Source organism: Leptosomus discolor, chromosome 2 (genome assembly GCF_034619465.1).
Source record: "Leptosomus discolor isolate bLepDis1 chromosome 2, bLepDis1.hap2, whole genome shotgun sequence".
Classification (NCBI taxonomy): domain Eukaryota; kingdom Metazoa; phylum Chordata; class Aves; order Leptosomiformes; family Leptosomidae; genus Leptosomus; species Leptosomus discolor.
In genome coordinates this window covers 15905148-15930423 of record NC_141392.1, presented here as the reverse complement: position 1 = coordinate 15930423, position 25276 = coordinate 15905148, and the positions used below count along the sequence as shown (strand labels likewise).

At 43.4% G+C, this 25276-nt stretch overlaps 2 protein-coding genes across 4 annotated transcripts in view; one reads left to right on the top strand and one right to left on the bottom strand.

Annotated features, from left to right (window-relative positions):
- Positions 1-93: 93 nt before the first annotated feature.
- On the bottom strand, positions 94-17186 carry BROX (BRO1 domain and CAAX motif containing). 2 transcript variants are annotated; one of them, XM_086461891.1, is made up of 13 exons: positions 17156-17186; positions 15962-16092; positions 15083-15189; positions 13359-13455; positions 11938-12033; positions 11196-11268; positions 10733-10838; positions 10092-10181; positions 9185-9270; positions 7770-7851; positions 6561-6711; positions 4977-5136; positions 94-4488 (listed from the first exon to the last, which is right to left on the bottom strand). In XM_086461891.1, exons 2-13 carry the CDS (start codon positions 16060-16062, stop codon positions 4402-4404), a joined length of 1236 nt encoding a protein of 411 aa, XP_086318017.1. In that variant the 5' UTR covers positions 16063-16092; positions 17156-17186; the 3' UTR covers positions 94-4401. The 2 variants fall into 2 exon arrangements, with proteins under 2 accessions (XP_086318017.1, XP_009947625.1); XM_009949323.2 differs by lacking the exons at positions 11938-12033; positions 17156-17186 and having other exon boundaries at positions 15962-16189.
- Positions 17187-18212: 1026 nt separating this feature from the next.
- Positions 18213-25276, top strand: part of AIDA (axin interactor, dorsalization associated) — a 29252-nt gene continuing 22188 nt past the window's right edge. For both annotated transcript variants that reach the window (XM_086460639.1, XM_086460638.1), the window contains exons 1-2: positions 18213-18322; positions 22007-22076. In XM_086460639.1, the coding sequence (XP_086316765.1) occupies positions 18213-18322; positions 22007-22076 (180 nt within the window). The remainder of the gene's footprint in view (positions 18323-22006; positions 22077-25276) is intronic.

Here is a 25276-nt window from a genome sequence, read left to right as displayed (position 1 = left end):
TTATTATATTTGCATTAAATTGCAGAAACATTCAAGATAGACCTTTCTTCTTGCAACTATAATCAAAATGTTAAATGATGAAACAAACCCAGATACATTAAGATTGTTTATTTTAAATGGTATTCTGAAACTTGTGGTTATATACAAATTTTCAAAGTATGAAGCTTAAGATCGCATGGTGACTGTCTTCACAAAGTAAGGCTGCTCGGTCAATCTTATCAGAGCTGATTCCATTGAAGTTTGATTATTCAGAGTACAAGATGGCTTCAAGAAGGTTGTAATCCATAAAGGCACCAACACCAAAGCAGCTGGGCCTTCCTACATAGAAAGCTAATCAAGGGCCCCCCCAGTTACCATGACACTTTTGTTGTATTTGAGAGCATCACCAGCAGGGAAAGATCTGAGTGAAACCAATGGTCATTGTGGAAAGGCGTTTAAGCTGCACTCAACATCTCGAGACAGGTACCCACTGCAGGGGCTTTTCCATGCCAGTCATATTCACTGTGCTTTATTCTTCATTCAACTGGGCCAGTTAGGGGAAAAAAAAAAAAAAAAAGGAAAAAAAAAAAAGCAGCTTATGCTGCTATGATAATTCGGCAATGATCTTTAGAGACGGATTTTTTTTTTAGGGATAATTAATAGGCATGAACGGGATTTATGTTAATGCTGAAACTTCAGTTTAGATATTAGACGCAAGGATGGGATAAATGTATCATCCCCCAGCCAACAGACAGAAACTTCTCATTTCTCTGAACTGACATGGAAGGCAGATGAACTACTGCCTCCTCTCTCATGTTTCCCCAATACTAGAGATATGCTTCATGAGTTTGTTTTATACACAGACAATTAAACATACATTTAGTAATGCTTCCCATAAAAATCTTACCAACAGCACAGTACTGAAATCAGTGCAATAAAATTAAAATGACAGGAAGGAATATTTACAGCCATATTGTATTGTACCGAAATTGCAAGATCAGAAATTTCTAAAGTGCGAAGGTGGCTATATTCTACACCGATACAGGGATCTGTTTTCTTGCTCATAGTATGGACCACTACCATCACTACAGATGCACCACATGGCCATGCTGAACACTTAAGTGACCAAACGTCATCCTTAGGCTGACAGGCAAAACTTCCTCTACCGAATCCAGTGGGAGGCAGACATCAGCATCCAAGGGCCAAATTTAGTCCCTCAGTTGTAGGAGTGTCACATGCTGGATGGAGATTAACTACTGTAAACCCAGGAACACAAAACATGGAGGAAGTGTATTTAAATACATGGATGAAGGTATTTAAATAGAAATCTTACAAAGAGCTTAATGGTTTGGTTTATAGTAGGTTAAAAGACAATCGCTGCATTTTTAAAAGCACAAAATAGAGGGCCCAGCACTCCGTATTTTGTTTAGCTGCAGTTTTGTCCTAGTTCAGACTGGGCACAAATTTTAAAAGACTATTTACACCAACAAGATTTGCAGGTTTAGCCATGAGAGCCTCTAAAACAAGAGAGAGGCCACAAAAACAGGCTCTTGCAGCATTAGAGTATTAAAAAGTCACCATTTAAAATACCTCATTCTTAAAAATTACTAAAGGAAATCATAACAGAAGGAATGTGGCTGCTACGCTTCCAGATTAACTGTAACTCCCAGCCAATTCACCCATATTCTTAAGCATACTGGACAGTTAACCTACATACTATTTACAATAATTCTTGCTACTATCCAACAAAACCAAAAGAGAAACCTGCTCGTTGACTCACAGCTCTATACTTTACAAACTAAACAGGCTTCAGTTTCCTACTTTCGGGCAAAACTACCTAATGTTTGCCATAGGATTTTAACTACAAGTAAACAAAGCTTGTCTGGAAAAGCAACACATGTTAAGTGAATTAGTTTGTTCCATTAGTCTATTTTTAAACTACTACATCATATTTAGTGAAACAGCTACAGCATGAGAGGTTACACAGCTCGGCTTAAGTAATGCCATAATCTGACACAATCCACTTGGTTATGCCCCAAACTATTTACAGTGAACTTGATTCAAACAAACCACTTGGTTTGAGAAAGCATCTAAAGAATTGCAAGTCCATAAAATAATCTTTCCTAAGAAGTTGTTTGGGAATGATTTAGTCACGATCTGTTAATTTTCTTTTAAGATATTCATATATTGAAATACACCCATGGGCAAAAGCCTCATTGGAAATGAATCCCAGGACCTACACATGCATTAGCAAACAAGGGTCTGTCTGTGCCACAGTGCGTAGCAGATGAGGGGCGGAGGGAAAACGGAATCTAGTCTGCACAGAAAGAAAATTAATTGGGTTGAGATGTGTACATAGTAACACACAGAGGCAACTGAAAACCAATGAGCAACTAAAAAAACCATGATTATGAAATCTAGTTAACTGCATCTTGATCCTTAAAGGGGGCAGGCTAAGCAAATGTGGATGACTGCAGCTGTAGTAAGTTTTTAGAATTGAGATCTGTATAAGCAAAGTAGCTTCACACTCCGTTCTGGCAAAACCTAAGCTGGTCTTTTAACAATGCAAGAAGCCTAAACAGTCAGCTGATCAAGTTATGAACAGCTCTGAGTAACTCTTAATAAAACACACCAGCCGCCTGTGCAGCATCAGAAGAAATGGACCAATTTTAGATATAAATTCTTGATATTCATTATCTTCTACCCACCTAAGCCCTTGCAGAACAGAAGTCTCTTCCAAAGCAATTCAGCTGCTTTTACACTTTTCTTTTTGTGTGCAGAACTGGCTGAAAGAAAACCTGGAAGTAACGAGTTCTGCATTTGACTCACCCATGACAATCAGCATTAACAGCCTCTTTGCCTTTTGCAGCAAGGAATTCCATAGTTTGGTCCAGTATCTCAGGAAGAGTCTTGAGTTTCCTATTCATCTCCTCAACAGCTTTTGTTCCACAGGCCTTCAAGGAGCTACACACCTGCACTCTAAGCGAAGTTACTCTAAGCCCCACGAAAGGTTTCAAACAGAAGCACTGAATTAACCCACAGTGGAAGATGAAGCGATACAAACAGTACAACGTGAGGAATGTGTTTACAGTGTACGTCATGATTCCTGCATATACCATCATGTTTTGTTGAAATGGGAACATTTTCAGGCTGTTCAGTGTATTTCTCAGGGAAAGTGAAGTGCAGCAACTGGTACCCAGAGATTGCAAGGCCCTCACTTCAACACATGCATCATATGCTTTTGCACTGGCAGCAAATCAGGAAGCTATGTTTTTGCTGACACAGGTGTTTTGCAGTGCTCAGCACTAAAGAATGTTATCACATTTTCCACAGTAGGCAGAAATCGAAGAAGCAAGTTCTACAAAATACTTTTTTTCTCAGTCTGGACTGGGCTTGGCTTTCGGCAAGTTCTTGTCACAAGGAGCTGATTTCAGCACAACACTACAAAAGCTGAGAAAGAGCCCTGTTTACACATGGCATAAAGAAAATCTAGAGCATGGTTTCCCAGTTGTGCCATCAGCTCTTCAGCTCATCTTTCCTCCCTGTTCTACTAACAGCTTCTCACAGACACCACCCAGATGGAAACACAGCATCTTAGTTACAATTCAGCTACTGCCAGGAGATTTTAACTGTCTGCAGCTTTCAAATTTACCAAATCTTTCAGGATTCTCTCTGAATGAATGACACCATGATGCATTACTTTTTAAGCACTTTCATATTACTTGCTGCATCACCTTCACATACACTTTGATATGAAAGGATTTTAATTTAAAGACAGACAAGCTAAAGTCCCTTACTACAAATTCTGGCACAAGAACCCTAATCTATAAAAGAAGGAACAGAGGCTAATCGTTTCAGAATAATATAAATTGTGCTCCAGTTATGCAGAACTTAAGGTTTTCCAACTTCTGTGAAAGTCCTGTGAAATACCATAGAGGTGTTACAAATGAAACCCGGATTTTTTTTGCTCATTACAATTAAGTGAATCGGAACACGATGGTGTTAAGCCTGAATGACAAAACCTGAATAAATATAACCGTTTATGCAAACTTTTGTTCGCAGAATTTGACATTATATAGCACATAATTTAATGGAAAAATCCTCAAGTGTTACAATCATGATACTCCCTTTGCTATTTGTGGGTAGAAATTAAACCCACAAAAAGCAACTCTCTAGAGGCACAATAGGAACATGTAAGCCCACTCATTCTATGATACCCCACTAAACCCAAAAATAAGTCAGATATAAATAAACTCCTAGAAATCCATGACACTCTTAAGCAAGATAGACACATACTAAACAAAAGTAAATTAAATTAGTCTTCTAAATTAAAAAAGAAGAATGAGAAGAAGGGAGATTAGAACTAAAGCCCCAGAGTCCAATTAATGCAGTTTCAAAGTGAATTCAAAACACTTATGGCACTTAAGAAATCTGGCATCCACTGTCTTTTTGAGGCTTTATATCTGGTTCCTTCAAAGGTTTTACTTCTTCATCTGGTTTTGGTTTAGCCTGCAAACAAGAAAAAAAACCTAAATACCACAAGTACAAACCACTGTGTCTCTACAGTATTTTTGCATGGCTAACTTTACACATTCTAGTTCCCTCTCTTTTCAAGCCTGAAGGCTTTGAGAAAGCCTCAAGCAAGGGGGAAAAGCCCAATATTCTCTATTTCAGCATCCCTAAATGAATCCTCATCTAAAGAAAGAATCTTTCTGCTGCATTCACTCCTGTAACATTTCAGCATCTTATACACACTAAAGAATTCCCTCCTATTCAGGACTTAGAAAAAAAATTACTCCTCATTTCCAGATGCTGACAGGGTGGCAGTGAGGTTAACTGACTTGCCTCCCGGCACAGCAGAAACACGAGCTCGGGCAGTAGCCTTGTGTCTACATCCTGCACTGAGCTGGGGCACATTACAGAAAAGCAAAACAGTAAGTCTGTACTACAGACAGAATAAAGCTAATGGGAAAGAACAGGACATAAGATTATCTTACAGTGTCATCCTTCGGCCTCTTGGTGAGATCAAATGCTGCAAGTGTTTCAGGAGTCCAGTGTGCGTTCAAGGCAGGAAATTCAAAAGGGACAGGCTCTACTAAGCCATAGTTCGCTTTCAGTTCCAGCTGGGGAGCTTCTGCTGGCACCTTCTGAAAATAGCTGTAATAGAATACAGCAATATATTTAAAACACAATGCACTATCTCTGCGAGTCGTTTGCAATTCTGAAGAAAAACGATCTGGGTTTTTACAGTAGCAATCAATGCTGCTCTCTTCCATTTCACATCCAACAAGCATTCTGTCAGCAAGATTCACAAGAACAAAAGTGATTCCTTCTTAGTATTGTTCATCCCCTAATAGCTAGGTGCGTGTTTTCCTACTTCCTGACCATTATTCCCAGAGCTTCAATGAGAGGAGCACCTTTTGTCCAAAAGGACCTTCAAAATCCAAGAGGATTTAAAAGGCTGCTCAAGAAAGACGAAGAGGACAGTTCTTCTCCTAAATCAGTCTTACTGTGCCACAGTGCATAACAGCAATGACACTGCAACACCCACAAAGACTTGCTGCAACACGAAGCCTGAATGAGGGTATAAACCCACCCTTGGCAAACCAAAGAGGTGAAAACTGACAAATACTGACATGTGCCACCTTATTTCCCGTGCTGCAGCAGAGCTCTGTGGCAGGCACATCACCCAAAACAGACACTGGTTATCTGGTTTCTCTTTCAAAGTTTGTTTCTAGAGGGATATGGACTTATTGAATCTCCTGTATGCTGCTGTTGTAAGCTATGACAATGGCTATGGGAACCAAAGCAGAGCAGAGAATTTCTTTTCCCATTTGCAGTTCAGCTTGATGTACTTGACAATCGTTCTTATTTAGTCAATTCCCCTATTACGCAGGTCTTTAAATTTCATAAAAAAGGAAATAACAAACCTATTGTGGAATACAAAATCCTACGAGGATGGGAGGGGAAAAATAAATGAGCAAAGGAATTCTAAAGCCAAACTAATCTTGCTATTTTAAACTGCTTCCAAACTCCTTTTGGAAGGGGCATTAACTAGCAGAAAGCCCTTTTCACAATACTAATTATACTTAGACTGGTAACACTCCTAGCACCGTAAGCATATTCTCCTGAAGGCAGGGCTGTGTTTTGACTTCCCTGCTAGCAAAGCAGAATCAGCTACCAGTCTTCTCCATTTCCCCTCTGTCCTCTTTTGCCTACTAGATCCCAGCAGCTGGGAAGAGGGTATTAGAGCAATACAGCAACCTCTGCAGGACTTTCTCTTGTGCAGATGGTAAAGAAACAAAGTGGCTGAGGAATGAAGGAAGAAAACTGCTTAATCTCTCCAGCATGCCAGTCCTACCTACCCTGCTGAACTGGCACAGAACACAGAGAGAGTGATAGCACAGACCCATAGCAAATCTGCTGAGAGAAAATGACAAAATTGCGAATTTATCTTTAAGTTACATGCCCTAAAGGAATACAAGAATTGGAGAGTGAAATTTACCATCCCATCTTGAAATAAAGACAAATGAGGTAATAACAGTTCATATAGAGTACTGTACCAACCACAAATTACTTACATGAATCCATTCTCTCTCTGGCATTTTTCTAGTGTGTTCTTAATCAAACTTCCTAATTTCCTAAAGAATAGATGTCCAGAAGGTTTGGCAGTAGTCCCAGGCCCTTTGGTTTCTCCATATTCTTTACACAATGCCTCAGCCTTCGCAAAAACTTTGCAAGAAAGAAATGTAATAAAAATCATTTACATGACTATTAAATCACAGTTCGGATCTACACTGCCTCAGTTTTAGGAGATACCAGAATCCATTCAGGCTTCTTGCTTCTTAGAAACAAAAATTAACTAGCTCAAAGGCAGCACTTCCAGCCAAAATTTACTGCATCCAAAAAGTGACTAGGAAAAAAAAAAAAAAAAAAAAAAGATAGCTTTTTGGGTAAGAAGATGCAGGAAAGCATTCTTATGTGTGGAGCAAAATGCAATGATAAGCCCAAGAACTGTGCCACGTGGTAGGGAAAACAGAGGATATGAAGGTGTCCATGCAGAGTTGATGCCCCAAAATAAAAAACACTTAATATGGAGTGAGAACAGAAGCACTATTCTCTGAATATCAGGCACAGTAAAAAACACAGTATTTGTTTTACTGCAAGTACTCCAACTTAGTTTGTTCTTAATAAATTCTTTTTATTTATTTAAAAAACCCTAAAAGTTTCCAATTTGATAATTTGAGCATTTTTTTAATACACCGTGGTAAAGCTATGCAATGCAGTCCATCGGGGTAGCAACAGCTTTGAAGAGAGATGGATGGGCAGAAGACCCTGAACTACCACAAACTTCCCTTCATCTGACTTTCCAATGAATAGAAAGTAAGTTACTGAAACCTGTTTAAAAACAAATAAATGAACAGGGTCTAGATTTACTATTTAATGTAAGACCAAGCAACCTCCAAAGCAGAAAGGGCTGCAGGAACTTAACATACAGACCAGAAAATGTAATGACCAGGCAATTGATTTTTACACTGTATTGCAGGCAGTTCAAAGCCAGTCTTTTAACATGCAGAGAAGTGAAGATGAAATTTTCTGCAGCACTGTTATGAAAGACAGCCTTTGGTAAGACAAACAAGAATATACTGTCTCTATTCAAAAGTGTGCTGGAATCTCATCCAGTGACAGATAAAATCCTAAGTTTATGGGAGACCAAATAAACATGATACAGCCAATTAAAACAGGCATGTCATCATCAGACCCTGTAATCCAGTCTCAGTCACACTTACATTTTTCTGACTCCTGCAGAGATCTGATTGCTTCCCCACACTTATCGCTTGCCAGTAAAGTTTGGCCATGGTAACAGTATGCCTGGTGGGAGAGGACAAAATCATTACCGACATGATTGGGCACGTCCTGCACCAATTCACTTCTGCTCCTCCTTACATCAGAGTTGCATCCCTTTGGGGCTGCCATTCCCTGCAGACAGCTGACAATTTGGGAATGCAAGTCAAAGCAGCATTCCCTGAACAATGCAGTTCAACACACTGTCTGTGAGGTGGCTATGAAGCAAGCTGTCTCAAGTCTAGCTAAGAGTAACTCTGAGGTTCATGAAGGCTGTTTTACCAAAAGCACCAGTATAAGGTCTAGTTCAAACCTCTCTCCCTCGCTGTGTTCATGTGCAGCAACAAGCCTCATCACAGAAAGAGGATGAACCTCAGTCAAATTTACAAAGCAAAGACTCTAATAACTAAAACTACCTGAACACTCAAAAGCTGAATCTGCAACAAACTTCACTGATTCCAGAAGAGATGAGGTGTTCTGCTGCTTCAGATATTTTGTCATAGTCCAAGCAACTCCCCCCCTGCCCCCAAAAGTCCTATTCCTTCACACTTATGCTTGAAGACAGTACTGTATTCCAGTGAGAACTGAATCACCTCTTTTCTATTATCAGGAGTTGTTGGGTTTAAATACTAAATACCACAGGTAAAGGAACAATCCCATGAACTAATGACTACCTTGCACACCTTCCTTTAATGTCTGTTCTCACAGTATAGCAAGTGTTACCTGAATCTACTATTGCCCATATTACACAAATTAAAAAAAAAAAAAAGAAAAAGTACCACAGCTCTGACCTTCCCTCACCTCTCAAACTTGCTAATAAGGCAAGGAGCTTTTAGCTGCAGGTTTAACAGTTAAGACAAAGACAACTGTGTTAACTGCTTAGTTTGGGCCTTTGTCACAGCAGGAAAGAGACAGATTACAGGCTGTGGCAGGCTACAAGAAATAAACAGCAAATTGAGCAGCTGATGATCCCAAGTGCCACTGCACTTGCTAAGAGACCAATCACATAAAAATGGACAGCACTTGGAGTGGTACCTAACATTACTTGATGCAGTTTCATTCAGGGCCTTCAAAAAGATTGTTAGCTCTGAATTATGCCTAGAATCAGATTTTGACACAGATAACGGAAGACAAGGGTTATGCTCAACCTGAATTGCTTCGCTTAACGATACACGATCACAATAAATTCCACACTGCAGTAATTTCACGTGGCTCAACAAAAACACTTAAAATGCCACTGACACTGCACAGTCTCTCTTCACAGCATGGAAAGAAGTCAAGGCAATACTTATCCCCCCATTCGCTATCCAGCCCTTAGACAACATTAAAAGCTTCGACTGTGGTCAACTGCAGTACTTACATAGGCCATATAGAAACAGCTCTTCAAGTTTAAGTACTTCCTCCATTTACCTGCATAGGTTGGATCCAAACTGGATAATGTTTGATCTATGAACACATAGGTAAAGTTATTCTTTAGGACACTTCCAAAAAGAAAAATCACACACACACACTCAGAGTCCAGAATTCTTAAACTTAACAATAGATCTTAACCATAAAGTAGCCAGAAACAAGTGACATCAATTACTCCTGCAAAGGCACAGAGAAACTATGAGAGGAAAAAAAAAAAAACAACAAAAATATGCAGTTTATTGAGCTGTCATGCAGGTGTCCCTACAATACCTGAAACTGCTGTCCACTAAGTTTGGAAGGCTAATTCTCCTAAGTACTTTTAAGCAGCATTTCAAAACTAATTTAATTTCAAGCAGTGACCCAGAAAAGCCTACATATGTTACAATATTCCATCTCCTATATTGACTCCTATATTTTTGCACTTCTCTCACTTGCCTCAGTAAGCCCACAGAGCAGCTTACTCACCTGAAAGGATGTAAATAATTAACCCACTACACATTTTATGGTCAGCATCATAATCTGCTGCCCAGAGCCAGTTGAAACACACCCCATTTACATCAAGCCATTTGCTTGCTTCTATTACATATTCTCAAGACATTACTCTCTCTTCTGTCTCCCCTCACTAACATTTCCTACCACTATCTACAGAAAAAAAAAACCACAAAACCAAAAGGCCTTATAAAAATGTCTCTCTTACACTGATAACTGAAGTCTTAAATGTGCTAAATAGAAGCTAAATATACAAAGCATATCCACTGAGAAACAGTGTCAATATCGCAATTGACAGGCGGGTGAAGTGTGTCTGCTGGTAAGAATGCATAAATCAGGTCACTAAGGATACAAAACAAGACACTTACCAGCTTTTTGGTAGAAGTTAGCTGTTTCATAAGCAAGAGCAGCTATTAGACCTGGATTGTGTTTCAGCTCAATAGCCCGAGCAATTGTCACTGAAAAAAGAAAAATTCCACACCACAGTATTAGAGTTTAATTGAAAAGGTCACATCAAATCAGCAGAGGCATTTAGCATTTTAAAACCCCTGCATGAGGGGGGAAAACAAGTATTGTGTAGTCAAGCAAACTGCAGAATAAAGACTGATTGTTTCTTGGATAGAATGATTCCAAATTAATAGAAAAGCCAAAGGAAGGTTAGTCTGAAGACTAGCTAGTAAACAGAAGCTGCAAATATTTTAAAGTAAAGGAACTGGGAATTTACGTTAGACAAGCATGTTGGTGAACAGACTGCATGAGAGGAAAAAAGAAGAGGGGAGAAATGTCACACACAAGTTCTTCAAAAGTGGTTACATTTGGAGTATCAGACTAATTTTTGGCATTTGCCTTCTATAACTGTAACTTGAGTTTCTTTAAAAGAAACCCACCCCACTAAGCCACAGTACTTTGGGAGAAGAAAAAGGCATTGCTACCAAGCAGACTTCACGAGACATCAAAGCAACCCACAAAGACTGTCATTTCCCATCCCCAAACGCGTATTTGAAGATACCTTCTTGAGCTTCAGCTTGGCACTGGACGATGTAAGAGTCTATAAGTCGAGCTTCTAAATCTCTTCCCTTTTCTACAGGTGTAATCAGTTTTGGAATGTGACTTTCCTAAGTACAAAGCAAGTCCCAAAGTTAGTTCAGACTTAATAACACTGCTACCAATGCAAAGCAAATCCCTTTTTCCTAAACGAATGGGATGCTGAGTGAAGGTCCCAAGACGGCTGGCTGCGCCGTTGCCTGTGCTGCTGGGCAGGCAGACAGATTACTCTTCCACTGTCATCAGGAAAGAATAGCAGGCACTGAGTTGCAGAACATGTTAACACCCTTCTTTTTCCTGTATCATTCAGTTAGTCTGAGGGACTTGTTTATTCTGTAACCTCGTCACAAAAGCAAAGGCTTTTCCAAGACAAGAAGTCAAGTACTTGGAGACAACTTAAAGACAGACAGCAAAAACAGTTTTTCTACCTTCAAGTGTTTAAAGATCCCAGCTGCTACCTTCAGGCTTCTGTGAACGTCTTTTGCTTCATCTTCTGTTATACTAAGAATATAGAACGAATCAAGGAAATTTTAGTTTGAAAGGACCTCTAGGTGTCATTTAGTCCCACCTCCTGCTTTGTAGCAGGATTACTGACAACAGTAGATCAGTTCTCTAGATTAATTCATCTTCTAGATAAATCTTGAATCCTTCAAGAATGGAGAGTCCACTAACTCTCTAAGTAACCTGTCCCACTGCTGTGCTGCCCCCACAGTAAAGAAGTTTCTTGGAGTGCCCAATCATTAAATAATCAAACAGGACTCACTTGAAAAGAGAAATAAAAGACCTTGTAATGACTTTCACGTAAAAGATAACCTCAGTGTTAAAAGCCAAAGCTTTAGAAATCTATAGGGCTAAAAGTCAGCAGAGCTGTGATTTTGAGAATCCCAATTTTGCACCTGGACATTTAGAGCAGGGCTGATGAAGGGTTTATTCACAACTGACACTTTCTCTAGACTACAGTCACAAGGTACTAGTACACTTTGTTCACGCATTCAAGAAGGGACTGAAGTGCACTTGAGCATTACAGCACACGAATGAAGGCCAACTGCTTCCCTGAACTCCTACCGTCTCAGCTGGACAGGCACTACAGCAGTCAAAACTCATAACCTGCTCATTTTTTTTGGTGGAATGTTGCTGTAATGGAACTACTAAGAAAAGAAAAACACTTACTCTTCTTTTCCAGCAAGTCTTGATGCGTATTTTGTGTACCACAGAGCTACATTAAATCCCATGGAAACCAGTTCAAACACTGCATCCTGCTGGGCACTAAAGAAAGACAGACAAACACCCCCCAAACAACTCAATGCTTTCTGTTTTGTTCTGACAAGCTCTCTCTGCCAATAGTTCACATAGCATAAGTTGACATTTCTCTCCATAAAATATTTTTCATTTAAGAAACAAACAATTTCCAATTCAGAACCTCCTACTTGCTGAACTGCCTAAAAGAGACTTCAATTTTTACTTATTCCCTTTAAGAGCTCATAATTATAACTTCCCACATTCAGATGCCTACCCTTCCCATTTGAGAACTTTTATTTTAAAACAGTAACTTGAGATTCATTTAGCTTTGGGCGTGGCTGACATTTTTCCATCACCTTTTTTTTTTTTTTTTTTTTTAAATTGCACATTTTGTGGAAAGCCTTGCTCTGGAATGTCTACTTTAAAGTGGTAGCTGCTATGTGAATAAGTCAGAGTCTATTACATCTTCCTCAAATGAACGTTATTGCAAACACGTAAGTTACTGCAGTTAAACAGCATGTGCAAATCAGAAATTTCAGAAGCTAAAAACATGGTATTTGAAAAAAGTGAACTTGCAATCACAAGCTCAGTATAGCTTAGGAATAGTAAACTTTAAAAAGAATAGTGTGGGAGTGGGAAGAATAATGTTGGCACAAGTACAACTGTGTATGACTGTGAGAAAATTAGGAGAGTGTCCTAATCAACAGATTGTCTTCCAAGGGGAATAAAAGCATTGAGGAAGCCAAGCATTTCTTCTAGATAAAGCTTGACAAATTTGTAAGCGCAGTTATACAACACAATTACCTACAACAGCAAGAGACAACTGAGTAATCCAGAAGGTTACAGATATATATTCCTACTTAAAACAGCAGCTCTGTTTGTTTGTACCTGGGGTACATGCACAAAGAGCTTCGGAGGACAAGAACAAAATCAGAGCTTCAGCAACATTTGTACTTCAAAAAACTCAGAGGACGCTGGTCAGACAATAGTGCCACTTTAAACTGTAGTAATCTATTTACCATATTCAATTCACCAATACTCTCAAGGTGGTTCTTTGTACTGCTCTAGCCAACTGCAGGTATAGTTTGTATATCAAATAAGACACAATGGATCCTTCTACCATTACCATGTGTTATTGTGCCTTTACATAAAGGCAACACGTGCTTCAGAACACCTAATACAGCACAGCAATTAACAAAAATGCAAAGCAATAAGTTTTTGGAAACTACCTGGTGTTCAACATTTTGCTACACTTCTAAGTTTTCCTTCACACCTGTGCTGGCATACATGCATATTTGTAACAGACCAGAAGAAAACAGCGGTGTACCCTGTAATCATAAAAGCACACGTACCTTGGAACTTGTCCTTGTAATGTGTCTGTCCACTTGAAATTCTGAATGTATCTCAACTTGCATTCTTGGGAAGAGTCATCCAGTGAAAGGATAAAACCTACAGAATAAAAAGATGTATCAACAGGCAATCTCAAAGTAAGAAACAGAAAGAGATCAATAAGAATACAGATAAAGCAATATTCTTGCTGTGCCACCCAAAAACCTGTTACTTCCTGACACTTTTATTCCTCAATATCTTGACAACAGACATGCAAAACCCCAAACTGGCTACTACAAGGAACTCCTTGCCCAGCAGGTTACCAGCTCAATCCTGTGAGCCTTGACTGCTCAAGGAAAACCTTGCAGATCTCTCCGTGTCCCATATGGTGACCAGTTGGGAGTTGGACTGACCCAGGTACAGGATGGCTGAAGCTGCTCGAGGTGAGTGACTGTCCCTGCCACTGTAGTGGGAAATTCCAGGAAAAGCTGCCTGGTCAACCAGGAGAGAAAAGGGCTTGTAAGCATGGACTCACCTAGTCATCACCTCTTTTGTCTTCAGGGCTACAGAAAATTGGTTCTTTATGTCCAGCAGCCATGACTGCAACAGTCAGTGGGATGAAGTTCATGCTATGGGATGTTCAAATCCTAACATATGCAGGCCCAAGGAATTTTTCAGGGAGGAGTAAGAAAGGCCTTGGTCTGATCAGGTCTTACAGACTTCAAGAACTCAAGACTTGCAACAGCAGCTATTTGGGTTATAGATCTACATGCTGTCATGTGTTTATAAAAATACTTCTACACAGAAGATTTCAGTGACCGAGCACAATGGTTTCCTGAAGAAACTCTCGAAATCTTGTCTGCAGCAACAGGGACTGTTACCTTTATCTAGAATGTTGCATTAACTTACACCCTCCCAGGGACTGAGGGAGCTAAACCAACGTGAGCTGCTTCACTTCCCACAGAGTGCAGTTTCCATGAATCAGCTGATTCCTGAAAACTCAGTCCTAAGAAACTTGTCTGAGCACCTGACTCTAAGAGAGTTATCAGAATATTGGCAGGAGGAAGGCTTTAAGGGTACGCGTCATCACAGGTGACCACCTACTGAAAATGTAGATACTACGCTAATGAGCACCTAATCATACACCTAAGACAAGCAGAAGCAGAAGGGTAAACTTGCAACAGGTCTATTCTCTAGCGTTAGACAAACCAGAAGATTACACCGAAGAGCGACTCCTGACAAGTAAATAATAGACTAAATTTATCCTTAAGGAGCAATTCACCACAATCTGAAATGAGGGTGGTGAAACACTGGAACAGGCTGCCCAGAGAGCTGGTACAAGCCTGATCCCTGGAAACATTCAAGGTCAGGTTGGACAGGGTCTGAGCAACTTGATCCAGCTAAAGATGTCCCTGATCACTGCAGGGGACCTTTAAAGGTCTCTTCCAACTCAAACTATTCTGTGAGTCTATGAATAAACAATTTCTCCTCCAGCAGGAAGCAGAATGAGGTTAAAAGCAAGAGGACAGGACTGCCAACACTTACGACTGGCAGTGTCACAAAGGACACTGCAACTTGTAGGAAGGGCCTGATGAGTACCCACGGCTGGTATCAAGCACAGCACCCATGAAGATACTCTCCTTCCTGAGAAGTGCAAAGCTTCTTTACAGAAGACTAGCATCACACGCATTCTGAGAAGCGTCATTAAAACTCAAACGATACACCTCTTGCTAATAAATGCTCCTACCTTGCAAGAGTGAGAAGTACAAGTCAGTTGCATTCTTCATCATCTCTGGATTACAACTCGAGTCTGTAAACAGCTCCAATAGTCGTGTTCGAGACAACCTCAAATCACTATACGGAGGGGGGCAAAAAAAAGAAACCTAAGAAATTCTACCCAAAAATGTACTCTTAAGGAAGTACTCACACATGTATATCACCAAAGAAAGCGATGCTAAGCATTCAATTTAGCTATCTGAAGGCAAGGAAAAGTACTTTATGAGGAAGACACCAATAAATACAGAAAAATCTTCCTTTCTCCTCTGTATACAGACGACTGACTCTTTAGTACAATACATTTTGGACAGGCAGCAATGGATAATCAGTACTCACTATCAATCTATTGCTCTAACACAAACTAAAATAACTATGCCTTTATCTACCAAGAGGTTGAGGTCGGAGAGAGTGAAGGGAAGTAACAAGCAGGAACATTCTTTAACATTAGAATGGGATGAGCATATGAAGACATATAAATAGATCTGCAAAATAAGCTGAGACCTCTTTGCATTATATTCCTATCTACAAGGGAACATTCATGCCTTATTCACTTATGGAAATGATTTTAAGTAATCTTCTGAACAAGAAGGCACAGTCATCAGCAAGACAATGAAATGTTTAGTCTTTTGCCTCTGCATTATTATAATAGGCCTCGCTATACACTCAGAGACTTGAAAACTGGATAATTCATTCTTTGTAACTAAATGTTCAGTGTTATCAGTGTCTTACTGTCTCCCACCCTACACAATTCTAGTCATCTTCAGAACAAAAACTGAAGAGCAACCATTACTTTTAAGGATGTTCTCCAAACTGTGAGAGACAGAGCAAAGTTAACCACGAGTACACTTACTTGCAAACCTTTGTTGCAGCCGGAGTGGTAGCTACCCCATAAAAATTAAAGGAAACGGGAGCTGTAGCCTTCAAAGGGTTGCGATGAAACCAGTGGGTCATCTTCTTTCTGTAGTGTCGTTTACGCCAAACCTAAAGCATGGAAATGATGAACTGCAGGAACAGATACAACTGAGATGCTTACATGTCACACTCCTCAGCTCACAAAAATACATTCCAAATGTAAACAATTAGGAAAGAAATAGATTTGCAAAGTTGTATATAATTACACAGAAGAAATTAGATTTTCTTCCATTTGAAACACTAAGCTTCCACACACCTTGTCTTCATCATCATTGTGCTTACTTTGAGAATTTCACTCTCGAAATAAACATGCTTTCTGAGGCAACTATTTTAAGTTGGGGAAAAAGGCATAACCTGTTTCACTCTGTATTACTGTGTACTTTCTTACTGAAAACCCCCATGTTTGTTATCTCCTGCATAAGGCAGAGTATTTCCCATGTCATTTGCAGGTGTAGCTCAATTCACCGAGGTCACCGTATCGCGTCTGGTCAATCGACTAGTAGCTTTTATTGTGGCACCATTAGTATAGATGAAACTGCAACTATACGGCAACCCTTGCTGAAAACGTAGTTTATTTACATACACGTAACAGACCTGGAAGTTTGGTAGAACACAACTAAAACAGACCACCCTCTTTCTTCGACCTCAATTTCAGCAAACACACCTAACGTAAGCACTCCAGTGAACTTTCAACAGCCGTGCACGATGGAAGGAGGAAACCTAACGGGCACACGTTGAAACAAGGGGGGTCTGCACTGCATAAAAGGAGAAAATTCTTCACCGTGAGGACGGTGGAACTGAGGAACAAGTTGCCCAAAAAGCTTGCATGGTCTCTACCTTCAAAGGCGTTCAAGACCTGACCGGCTGAAGCCCTGCGCCACCAGCTCTGACCTCAGAGCGGACTCGCCCCGACAGCAGGACGTCGCACCAGAGAACCCCCGAGGCCTGCACCACCCTCCGACCCTTCCCGAATCTCTAAGTTCATCGTTATGAAACACTTCGCAGCTTTGCTGAAAAAAAAAAAACAAACCCACACCTGCCAAGCAGCGACGCCCTGCCACCGCCCAGGTCTTCCCGACCGAGCAGGTGACTTGCTGATCACGTCAGCACCTATCGCGACATCGTCACCCACCTGCGCAGCGGTCTGCACAGCGGAGAGGTGCCGTCACGCCGCTCAGTCGCATCCAAGCCAGGGGACAAGCACTTAACGAGAGGCCTTCCGTACCCACACAGCGCGGGGCGGTGTGCTCGGCGGGAGCCCGCCCGCCGCCGCCCGCCTCAGGCCCGCGCCGCCGCCCCGCCGCGGGCGCGCACCGACCGACGCCCGCCCCGCCGTGTGGCGCCTTGTCCCAGCAGTAGCAGGTGCGGTGCGGTGCGGCCCGACTCCCCGAGCCCCGCCGACACCAGCGACCCAGGCACAGACGGCCCTCACAGGCGCCGCGACCCTCCCGGTAACATAACCCGCCGCCACTTCCGCCCGGTCCTGCCCCGACCCCCGGCGGTGCGTCACACCCCCGCCCCCGCAGGCAGCGCCAGCGGAGAGCCGATGACATCCTCCCGGGCGGTACGGCGTGCCGACCGCACCGATCCCGCCGGTTATTCCTCCCTACTCTCGCCGGGTGTCTCCAGGCCGCCGGCGCCAGCCCCGCGGCTGGGGCCTCCCCCCGGGACAGCCGACGGGAGCACGGCCAGGCCCCGCAGCCCTTCCCCAGTAGGGAACCCTCCAAGCCACAAACAGAGGCGGGAGGAGGCGGCGGCACCGGCCCTTCCAGAGGGGTGACCCGCCTGCGACGCTGCACAGGGGCGGCGCTGCTTACCTGGGCGGGGGGGCCCACCGCGGCGGCACGGCCGGGAGCGGAGGGGCGGAGCGGAGCGGTCCCCGCCCGGACGCCGTCACCGAGCCCAGCTGGGAGGGCGGGCTCCCTCCGGAGCCACGTGACCGCCGCCATGACACATACCGAGGCGGAAGTCGCCGCCTCGGTAGCGATGGCGCGGGCGGGCGCGGCCGGCGCAGCCTACTTCGCTGGGCGGCGCTCGCAGCGTTTGGTTGTCGCGGCGGCGGTCGGGCTGGGCTGGGCTGGGCTGGGCTGGGCCGGGCCGGCGGCGGGCGCGGGGCTGGCGGGAGCGGCTGCGGCTGCCCGGCGCGGTGCCCCGGCCCGGGGTGAGCATGGTGCCCTAGTGCTGGGGCTATGTCGGAGGCGGCCCGGAGCCTCCTGCAGCGCTGGGGCGCCAGCTTCAGGAAGGGCACGGACTTCGACTCCTGGGGGCAGCTGGTGGAGGCGATCGACGAGTACCAGATGTGAGTGCGGGGGCGGGCGGCTCCCGCCGCTGCCCCGCCGGTCCCCGGCACGGACCCAGAGCCCCGTGTGAGGGGGCCGGGGGGGAGGGCGCGGCCCCCAGGCGGGGCGGGAAGACGAGGGGGGTCCCCGCCGGGCCTAGGCCGCGGCCCCTCACGCCCCGCCGGCGGATCCCCTGCCGTTGTATGGGGTGCGGGGCCGTGGGTCGGGGCGTCCCCTGCGGCGAGGCGGGAGGGGGGGTGGTGGTGTCGCCTGAACCCTCTGGGAGCCGCCCCCGCCGAGACCGCCGGTCGGTGGCGGGTGCTCGGCCGGGCGCTGCCACCCTCGCCGGGGGGTGAGGCGGGAGCTGGCCCGTCCTTTTGCGAGGGTGGCAGCCGGCTGGCGTGGAACCGCAGGGCCCCCCAGGCGGTTGGTCCGAAGTGCCCCCATCCCATCTCCCGGTCCCCCGGGTACCATGCTCGTGGGGCAGGCGGGACCTGGCCGAGGCAAATGGGCTGCCGACATATCAGCCTTACCCAAACAAAAAAAACCCAAAACAACCCATCAGGGTGAAAATTCGTCCATCGTAGACTTGTGTGTTTCACCCTTGATGAAACTGGGGTGGAAGGGGGAACCTGGCAGCCCTGGTCAGATTAGCTTGTGCTGGATGGGAATGCACCATCCATGTATCCTTTGGGATCAGAGGAGTATTGGCACTGTAGGGCACAGTCGATGGTATCCTTAGAAACACACCTAGTTGCTTCAGTCAGATGCTCTCTTCTACTACTCTGTTCACCATGGAGATGAAAGTTCTTTCCTTGTGATCTGAGTATGGGAGGCTAAGTTTGTTATTGTAAATTTTCTGGAAGAAGTTCAGAGGGTTAGCGCTTGTTCCCAAAGGGAAAGTCAGCTGAAGAGATGCTCTCAGAGATCTTCCAGGGCTATTCAGGACTATTCAAGTTATGGGTTGTAACTGGGGTGGCTACCAGTTCAGTTGCCATTCAGAGTAACTGGGCTGCTGGCCACTTACAGCGTAGTCATGAGATGCTATAATCTCATAATTTCATTTGTTCACCAGATAGGTGAGTTTTGGTTTGGTTATTTGCAGTTTGCTGATGGTCTTTAGAGCAGGGCAAGCTGTTACTACAAACCTTGGCACAGGGATGAAAAGAACTTCTCTTCCAGATCTGTATCTTAGAAGGAGGAAACAATCATCAGAAAGTAAAAGAAGATATTTTGAATAACTGCCCTTATGTGGATGTCTATGAGGAATCCAGTGGGATCCTCATGTTTTAAAGTGTCTTGGCAGTCTCAGCAGTCAACTTCATGTAATGATGGTTCTTCAGAATGAAAAGTCTTCAGGCTTCTCATTCTGAGCTTGCTTCATTGAGAAGTAGGATCACTAAATGTTCAGTTTGAGAGGCAAAGTATAACTTTTACTCCCTTCCTCCTGGTATCACTTGTGTCTGATGAGAACTGGGGTGATCCCTGCACCCTTGCTTTGTTCTGACTTTGGAGCAGTGTGATATCTTTGTAAGAAAACTCTTCCTGGGTAGTGGTATTGTAAGCTGCTGTTACAAGCCTTATCAGTGGGTTTCTGCTGAATAGAATAGTTGTCAGTAGATGAACTCTGTGGTTCCAGGAGGGAGAATAAAGGGGCGAGAAGATCAAAGGATTACAGGGACATATTTCCTAGGGAGGAGCAGAGCCTTTTCAGCATGCTTATCTGCTTCTTGTAGATGTAGCAGGTAAATTAATAACAATTTCAGTATATAGGGTAGGAGTTGCAAATAAGAAGCACGGGGCAAGATACCTGCCTGTAGCTCTGGAGAGACATAACGGCATGGCTTTGTGCTGTTACCTTCTCAAATGGTAACCTGAGGTGGGATGAACAAGCGTGTTGCTGTAGTTGGCCAGATGCTGCTAAGGTTGGCTGCACTGATAACACGGGGAGGCTGGGGAGAAGTTGGTTATGGCAAGCTTGCTGACACCAAGAAAGATTTTCCTGAATTTAAGTGAGTTCAGTCCATGGATCTGATGGCTGCTGATGTAAAATACAACCATTTGCCTCCTGTGTCCAGGGGGACCTATATCTGCTCAGGCCTTTGTGTTATTCCTGGAAGTGCAGGAAGCTTGGTGCAAAGATTGGCCCTTGTTCATTCAGGCGCTTACTCACGTGGAAGCCCTACGGAGCTGTCGGCAGCGCCTTCCCTGTTGAATGTCCCCATCTGCAGAACTTGGTCTGATCCAACTTTGAACAAGCTTCAAGTGGGATGACAGATGCATTTATTTGGATTAGGGTGGCGGGTTTTTTTTGTATTAGTGACAAATGGAAAGAGAGTTGTGCTACTGATGCTTGCAGAAATGTCAATACTGTGATGTTGCCTGTTGTGGGTTGCATATTGCTGCTATGGTGATGTGTTTTCTTAAATCATTGCTTTTAAATGCCCTTTCTCTATGTCCTGTATATCACATCGGTGGGGTGGTAGGGAAGTAGTGTACATTTGGGTTCAAGGGTGTTTGCGCTTTTTGTCTTTCCCCCTTTATGAAGGGAGACAACGCCACTGAGTTCTGCATTTACCTTGTCCTGTTTGGTTGTGTTTTCACTGGTGCTAGTGAAAAACAACAGTGGCCTCAATCTTTGTGTCCTTTTAAGAGAGCTTATTTTTAGGAAAAGCAAAGAAATAATTCAGCTCTGGTTTTTGTTTGTGACACAGGCTTTGACGGTAATCTGTTTCAGTGTATGCATCTTGGTGTATGTGTTTTAAAACGCACTCACACACACCCCTACCCAAAACCAGGCTAATCCCTGCTGCAATGGTGGTGAGAAGCTGAATCCCTTTAACAACGCAAACTTGTGAGGTTCTAGACGGAAGCATGTTGCGATGCCCCAAGTACTGCTGCTGTCCCTGGGTTTCCCCTCAACCCCCTTCCTCTCTGCTTTTTAAAATAAAATTATTTACAGGGAATGGTAATGATTGCCCAGAGGTTTTGCTTGTTTAATGTTCTCCTTCCTCCCTGGACGGAAACTGTAACTCTTCCCATGGCTTCCCTCTCTAGCTTCCTTTCGCTTTCTGGAGCTGCTGCTTACTGTTACTTTCCAAAGCCCTTGGTACTCCTGTCTTTGTGATGACATGGCATGGGGTCTCTGTTCTGCATGCGATGCTGGCAGGCGCAAATGTAAGCCGTTACACCCCACGGCCTGGGCCAAGCTGCCCTGCGCCTGGCTTCCAGCACTGGGAGAGCATGTGGTCCTCGCTGAGGGTGCCCGCACCCACGCCTCCTGGCAGTCCGACTTGCCTCAGACTCCCCTGTGAAGTGCATGTGGCCTTGTTGCACATTGGACCTTCACAGGGGTTGTGGTTGGTGGTTATAAAATAAGAGGATGGGGAGAGGAAAAAAGGTCAGTGCTTATAAAAGGGGCTATGGGCTAGAAAGACCTTCTTACCTGTCTCCCTTCATGATACAGTATATAGGTAGTCTTTCCTGCTTAGTGTATTTGCGTACTTTGTCCGTCCTCTGGGTTTAAGTGTGGCCTACCATAGTTACAGAAATTTTTGTTAAAAAAAAAACCCAAACAACAAACCAAAGACTATTTGGAGGAGCAGTCTGTGGACCTTTTGGCTGATGCACCTTCTGGAGACTGGGGTGTGCGCGGGTTTGTGTTGTGTTCCCACTCTACAATTTTCTTCCCCCCCCCCATCCAGATTAGCAAGGCATCTACAAAAAGAGGCACAGTCTCAGCACAACAATTCGGAGTTCACAGAAGATCAAAAGGTGAGTATTGCTGTTTGCTTAGTTGGGGAACTTGACTTGTATGTGTTGATGTGTATTATGTTTGTTTTTTTTTTATCTCACAGACCAGAGCTGAACAGGACCTTTTTTCCTCCCTCAGTATATGCAAACAGAAACCGAGCCCGGCATGGCTAAAACAGTTGCTGTCATTAGATGTGACAGATACTCTGCCGTGTAATATTGAATGTCACGCGTGCTGGCCAGAGTCCTTCATAACCTGGGTGTTTCTTGTGTTTGGGGTGACCTTTTGATAACTTGCTTATACAACGTTAGCACAATTTATGTTGTGAAGTCTGAATACAAAATGTCTTGGACTACAGATGTCAAGAGTGTGTGAGGAGGATGTTAGCTTAACATGTAACACCTGACTGGGAAGGGTCCTGGCACAGTACTCCCTAGTAGTATCTTAGAATGTTATTTGTTTATAATATTTCAAAATATTGAAATTACTTTACTCCTTCCTCCCTCCCCTCAGCTGAAAAGGCTGTTTCTTGTCTCAGCATTGTATTAATACAATTCTTTGTCAGGATTTAGGAGGAAAATGCTAGCTGAGGTCTCGTACACTTAAGTATTTTCAGCAAAAATAAAATCTTTTGAGAGATGAGACCCTGCTAAATTTTTGTGTCTTGTATAAAGGCATGTTTTTCTTGGAAATACCAAATTAGAGAACCCCTGTATTTCCAGGTTTCCAAGTCATAAGATCACTTGTTTGAGCAATGGCATTGCCTGAAAATTGACATTTGTTAGCCCAGAATCTCACCTATGGTAATAGGGTGCTAGAGTAAGGGGAGCTGTCTTTTGAAATGTTGGTCTTGAAAACAGGTCCTGGCTACAGGAACTGGGGATGAACTTGATATGTTCAAAGAAACTCATTACAAGAAAAAACACCTTTACATAGAGTCTGACAGAGGTTTGTAACTGGTTCCTCAACACGTACCAATAGAAAAGCAAAGAGCTGGTCTTCCATGGGCTGTTTACCTTCTGCAAAGAAAAGATAAGGCTCATGATTGTCTTAAACAGAGTCATAACCTTGGAGAAGGATTTGGTCCACCTTTCCTGAACTGAAAGCTTGGGAGCCATGTTAATGTTGGACACCTATTTACTCTGATTGTTTGTGCTCTCTGTCCCTTGCTGGTAGCTTTCTTCGTCATTCTCAGCTATAGTCATCTTTACTGTGTATTTCCCCTCTGTGAATACTTTTGAAAATATGGTTACTTCATGAAGCTGTTACTCTTGCTCCTGTGAGGAGGCATCATCTCCTGTGAGTATGTGAACCAGAACCACAAAGGGCTTTGCTTCCAGATGTTCCCTGAATCTTCTGGAAAGGACCTTGGACCAGATTGTGGAAGTGAGTGAGGTCAGCCATGAGGGAAGGCCTGGGGGGCTCAGGAAGCAGAGATAACTGACCTCAGATGTTAGATGCGCAACTGCAGTCGTGTCTTAAGGTGACAGTCTTCTGAGAAGAAAAAATAAGGAGTGGCCGTTTTGAATCCTTGTAGAGTGACACCTGTTTCTAAAGCTATATAACTTCCAAAAGAGGTTGACATTTATATCACTTGCTTTTTCTTTGCAGGTCAGTAACGGGCTGATCACTGAAACTTTGAGCCTGGTTATCACATGGTGGTGCCTGTTTTGTTAGCCACATGCACAGCCAAACATCCCCAACATCTTGTTGAGAGAACGTACTTTTTCCCTCCTCTACCATGAGGAATGCTATTCACAACAAAAATAAGAATCTTGCGATTGCTTTGAAAGAAGCACTTAAAACTGTCCAGCAGAGTCTTTTAGTTTGATGTTAAAGCTCCTTGCTGTTCTGGTCTTCCCTATTTCTGCAGGAGCTCAGCCAGTGTGATCATGTGATTGCATATCTAGTGATCATGACCGATAACTATAGTCTCTAGTATCATTCTGGCATGTAGGAGTAGAGTTTAGCACACTTCTGGGTTTTCAAGCAGTGTGGTTAAATAGAAGTGTATCTTCTCTCTCGCTACCCTTCAAAAAAAACGCGCATACCAAATCAGCTACTTTTGCTCAACGGAGTTCCTGACAGTCAATCCACCAGCATGCTATTTCCTCCTGGTTCTGGAAAGTCTCTTTCCCTACTATCTTGTCTTTCTGAGGTTCTGTATGTCATACAGGAGCCACCTCTTTTATTTTTCTGAATGTAGAAGAGTGTGTAAACTTCAGGGTTTGCTTATCTGATATTATGGGCCAAGGCTGTGCACAGAATTTTGTAGACTGGAGAAGGCAAGGCTGTGAAGCTAATGATTTCCAGCTGCTTGATCTACCCTCATTCCAGTCTTTGCCTATATTTGCAGTTAGTTGTTTTCCAAAGGACCATACCTACTTCTGAGAACTCCTGTGAGGCTGTCATTGTTTCTTACTTGACCTAGTCTGTGGGGAAGATGGATTTCAGCATTGATTCCTCTGTACCAAGGGAAAACTACTAGCTTTACAGCTTCAGGGAAAGGACAAGGCCCAGTTCAAATCCTCATCCCCATCTGCCTCTATAAACTTTTACCATGTTTGGGTTTATTTGGTGCATCACAGGTGGTGTTACAGTGCAGATATGGACACACCATAATTGATGGTGTGTTACTTGTTAATGTAATCATATAATCTGTTAATGTAACAACACTTGACAGATACCACCAATTTCTTTCCTAGGCATACCATGAGCCAGTTATCATTCATCTTATAATAAATGTGTTGTTTATAGTAAGAATTCAGACTTTTAAATATTCATATCTTGCCTTTTTGCTCTTGATCTGAAGAGTCTGTTTTGAAACACTGTGTCCTGCTTCCCTTGACAGAGCAGGCTAGGCTCCAGAATTTGCTGTTCATTCCTGGGTTTTCAGCTTCTGGGGGGCTGTTGTCTTATATCTGCTGCTGGACATAATTCTGGAGTTTTAGTCCTTAGGGAAGGCTCTGTCTTGACTTGGGTAATTGACAGTGCTGGAATCTTCCATTAGTGATTGTGAATTTTGTTGAAGAATTTCTCTGCAGATAACTATGGTAAACAACAGTTTGTTGTGTTTAAAACTAGTCACCCTGCAACAGCTTTAAGGAGGCTGTGCAACGGTTTCATCACCCAGAAGCTGCATATATGGGATATTATCAGATACAGTAACTGGTGGATTTGCCTCAGTCTTAACACCTGCATCCTGCTGTTCTTTATTTTA